Source organism: Caloenas nicobarica, chromosome 12 (assembly GCF_036013445.1).
Source record: "Caloenas nicobarica isolate bCalNic1 chromosome 12, bCalNic1.hap1, whole genome shotgun sequence".
Lineage (NCBI taxonomy): Eukaryota > Metazoa > Chordata > Aves > Columbiformes > Columbidae > Caloenas > Caloenas nicobarica.
In genome coordinates, this window is record NC_088256.1 from 12,382,666 (window position 1) to 12,385,904 (window position 3,239).

A 3,239-nucleotide genomic window follows, 5' to 3' on the forward strand; every position below is an offset into this window, starting at 1 on the left:
TTACAGGAAATAGTCCTACAAAAAATTACAAATTGTCTTTTGAGGAAACTAAATGAAATAAGTTAAGATGGGACTTGATGTCTCACAAAATACACTCTTAGATGATAATTTTATTGCTTTCAAGATTTAAAAAAATATTCCTAGCTTTAGAAAAAAAAAAAAAAACAGATCTGAAAAATTAAGGTCTGCTTTCAGAGCTCTTCCTAAATATTTATCTTATTTCCAGAGTCTAGTTTAACTGTCAGGCTTATGACATCCCAGTTACCCTGCATGTCTAAACAAGGTTCCATCCCATTCTCCTCCACCGGCGTCCAGGGGAACAGGCTGTCCCGCTCACACCTTGGGCCAGCCGGGGCCACCACCCCTCGCACAAAACACCGCTGGCACCGGCTTTGCAGCTACATAAAGCCAGTGCAATTCTTCCTTTATTCATGCATCCAGTGTCAGTATGAGCTGACATGCTACAAAACCAAATAAAAAAAAGCAAGTTCATCTGAATCTTGATGTACCGGCCACTGAAGTCTAAACCCCTTTCTCCAGAACAAAAGCTTTAGTTTATCGGCTCCACATTTCCAGTAAAACATTTAAGCTCCATTCACAAATGCTCACTCTGTCCTGGTATCAGGAGAGTCCAAGCTGGCTGTGCAGTACAACAAGCCACTGCACTTTCGGTGCTGTAGAGCGCATTTTTTATTGTGTGGAGCAAAACCTCATTTAGGATGGCTGGGTTCGTAAATGATGCTCTTCCAGGTGCAGAACTGAGCCTTGGCTGACTCCTGCGACCTGCCTCGCTGCGGGCTCCACACTAGACAGACACCTCCTGAAGTGGCAACCAAACCAGCATGGGTGTGGGATCAGTAAAATCCTGGCTCATCTCCAGATTAAAAATCGCTCAGTTTGCTCCCCAAATCAGACAAGCAAGACTTAAGCCAAAGGATTCATAGCGCAGCTCCACCAAAGTACACTTCACGGAACTTGCTACGTCTACTTGTACTTTGTACTAAAGCGCTTATTAGACAGGTTGACCTAGAGGAACACACACAGAAATAAAAGCCAAGTAATACAGTATCACAGTTAGCTTCTCAGTTCTTCGCTAATGGCAGCTTCGTAGCTATTAGGGCTAGACTGGGCGATTACAATAATTTTGCCTAACCTTCCGTTAAGGAATTAGGGAATCCCAGAAGAGGCTGAGATCAGACACCATCCAGAAAGGATTAGAAAGTTTAGGAAGGAAAAAAAAAGGGCAAGATCTGGCTTGCAGTCTGCAAAGCAGATACCTATGCTACAGACCCTCGTACATTCATTCATGTTCTCTAGCCTCCAAAAATAAACTAGTGGCTTCAAAGCAGACACTATGGGTTTCTCTACATCACTGTGTAAAATAATTTGGTGCTGTAGAAGTCAAAAAAAGATGCTAACTTCAGAGAGTCACCAATTTGGCTACACTGTACCAAGCTCAGAACATAACAGTGGAGCATTTCTTACTAAGCACTGAAGTCACGACTCAAATGGTGCAATACATTTTCATTCCCGTTGAATTTATTGATTAAAGCAACAATCACCCAAAATAAAACTGCTTCCTGCTGTCCTGAAGCACACTTCAGAGAAACGCACAGGTTTCAGTGCTTCACACTGTGATACTCACCGAGGTGCGACATCAGGATGGTCCTGTTGCCTTTGCTCCGCGTGTTGTAGATCACAGCTGCTGTCGCGCCCCTTCTGGCTGCCACCGCAATTTTTTCAGCAAAACTGCAATTGCCTCTTTCGATCAGTGCGATCCACGGTGGTTCTGCGACGGTGAACTGGGTATTTGCATCGCAGGCTCGAAGATCAGCAGATTTAGGAATGCCTACAAGCCCCTGAGCGCTAAGCAGCGGAGAATTTAATCCATACAGGCCACATTCGCACTTCTCAGATGCAGACCATTTGCTAGTGCTGTTGTAATAGAGTAAACGTATAGAGGCTCTCACCGAAAATGCCACTGTAGTCTTGAATAAAGTACTAACAACCACCAGGAAGCAGAAAAAGCTGAACTTAGCCGCTTGCTTCATTGCTTATTAATATAAGCACAAAATGTCGATGTCCACAGGTATTTTCGGCTGGCGGTGGTCGTTGTTAGCCTGCTGAGGAGTTTGAAATTTCAGGTCCAGCAGGAACTTGACACCCGCCAAGTGAGTGCTCCAGGTGTCACTGAGCTTATCTGGAGCAGGGGCTGGGAGGGGACAGTGACACACCCGCCTATTGTGAGGCAGAGCTGCAGACTGCAGGGCCGGCACTAACCTTCGCCCGACTTTCTGCTCCTTTTCTCACAAAGCTCCATTCTCCCTCTCCTTCTCTTCCATTACAGCACAAATTCCAGCTTTGATGACACTTCCCAAGAGACTGCTCAAGCCCCCTGCTCCTATTTCAACCTGAATGTCACTTCAGAGCGCCAGGTCACCTTTCACTCGGTGATGGCAGCTCAGGGTTCTCACTTCACAATGTGATCTGTGATGCAAATGACCTTGTTAAAAAGGTCAAAATTGGAGGGAAATATTAAAATCTACTCACCTTCCAGGCTAAGATAACCAAGTCATTCCCCACATTTCCTTTCAGATTCTTTTAGTCATCTACTCTGTCAGGTCCAGCCTGTTTTGGTGTTTATAATGAACTGATTTTAACATTGATTTCTACCAAAGCGAGAGAAGTAGAATCACCTAAACTGATCACAGAATTACCTCTCTGAGCCCATTTTCATGCTCTGGCTCACTTTCAAGATTGAGATGTTTGAATGATTATCACGCAACTCTCCGTTTCTGGATGTAGGCTCTGCAGTTTCTTTCTCTGAATTCAGTCAGTGTTGTATTACATACCAATTACTGGTATCAACTCTTGTTTTCTTGAACAGAAAAATGAAAACCTTACAAACCTCCAAACTTTGTAGTCCATAGTGAAAATAAAGGACAAATCGTAAAGCCATCAAGACAAGACCTTTTCCCTGTTCTTCTGCAGAAGTCATGCTGCACAGACTGTTGAAAGCCAAGAGAAGCTGCAGCTGGTGGCATATATTTTGACAGAAGCTCAACTTAGTTCTCCTGTAAAGATTCTTTAAAAGAGTAAACATGACTGTGGAGAAGATTCTTGGAAAACTGAAACAGTTTCAGAAGCAAAATGAAAATGGAAAGAAATAGAAAGAAATAATCCAAGACTTTTACATATATTAATTCTTTTATTTATATTCTCAATTTTTGAGTGTTCCA

General features: G+C 43.2%; 1 protein-coding gene across 1 annotated transcript in view; it reads right to left on the reverse strand.

Moving 5' to 3' along the window:
- Nucleotides 1-2,051, reverse strand: part of RNF128 (ring finger protein 128) — a 39,383-nt gene extending 37,332 nt beyond the window's left edge. Inside the window, exon 1 of the mRNA XM_065643432.1 lies at nt 1,646-2,051. Coding sequence (XP_065499504.1) covers nt 1,646-2,051 — 406 coding nt within the window. The remainder of the gene's footprint in view (nt 1-1,645) is intronic.
- Between the last annotated feature and the right edge of the window lie 1,188 nt (nt 2,052-3,239).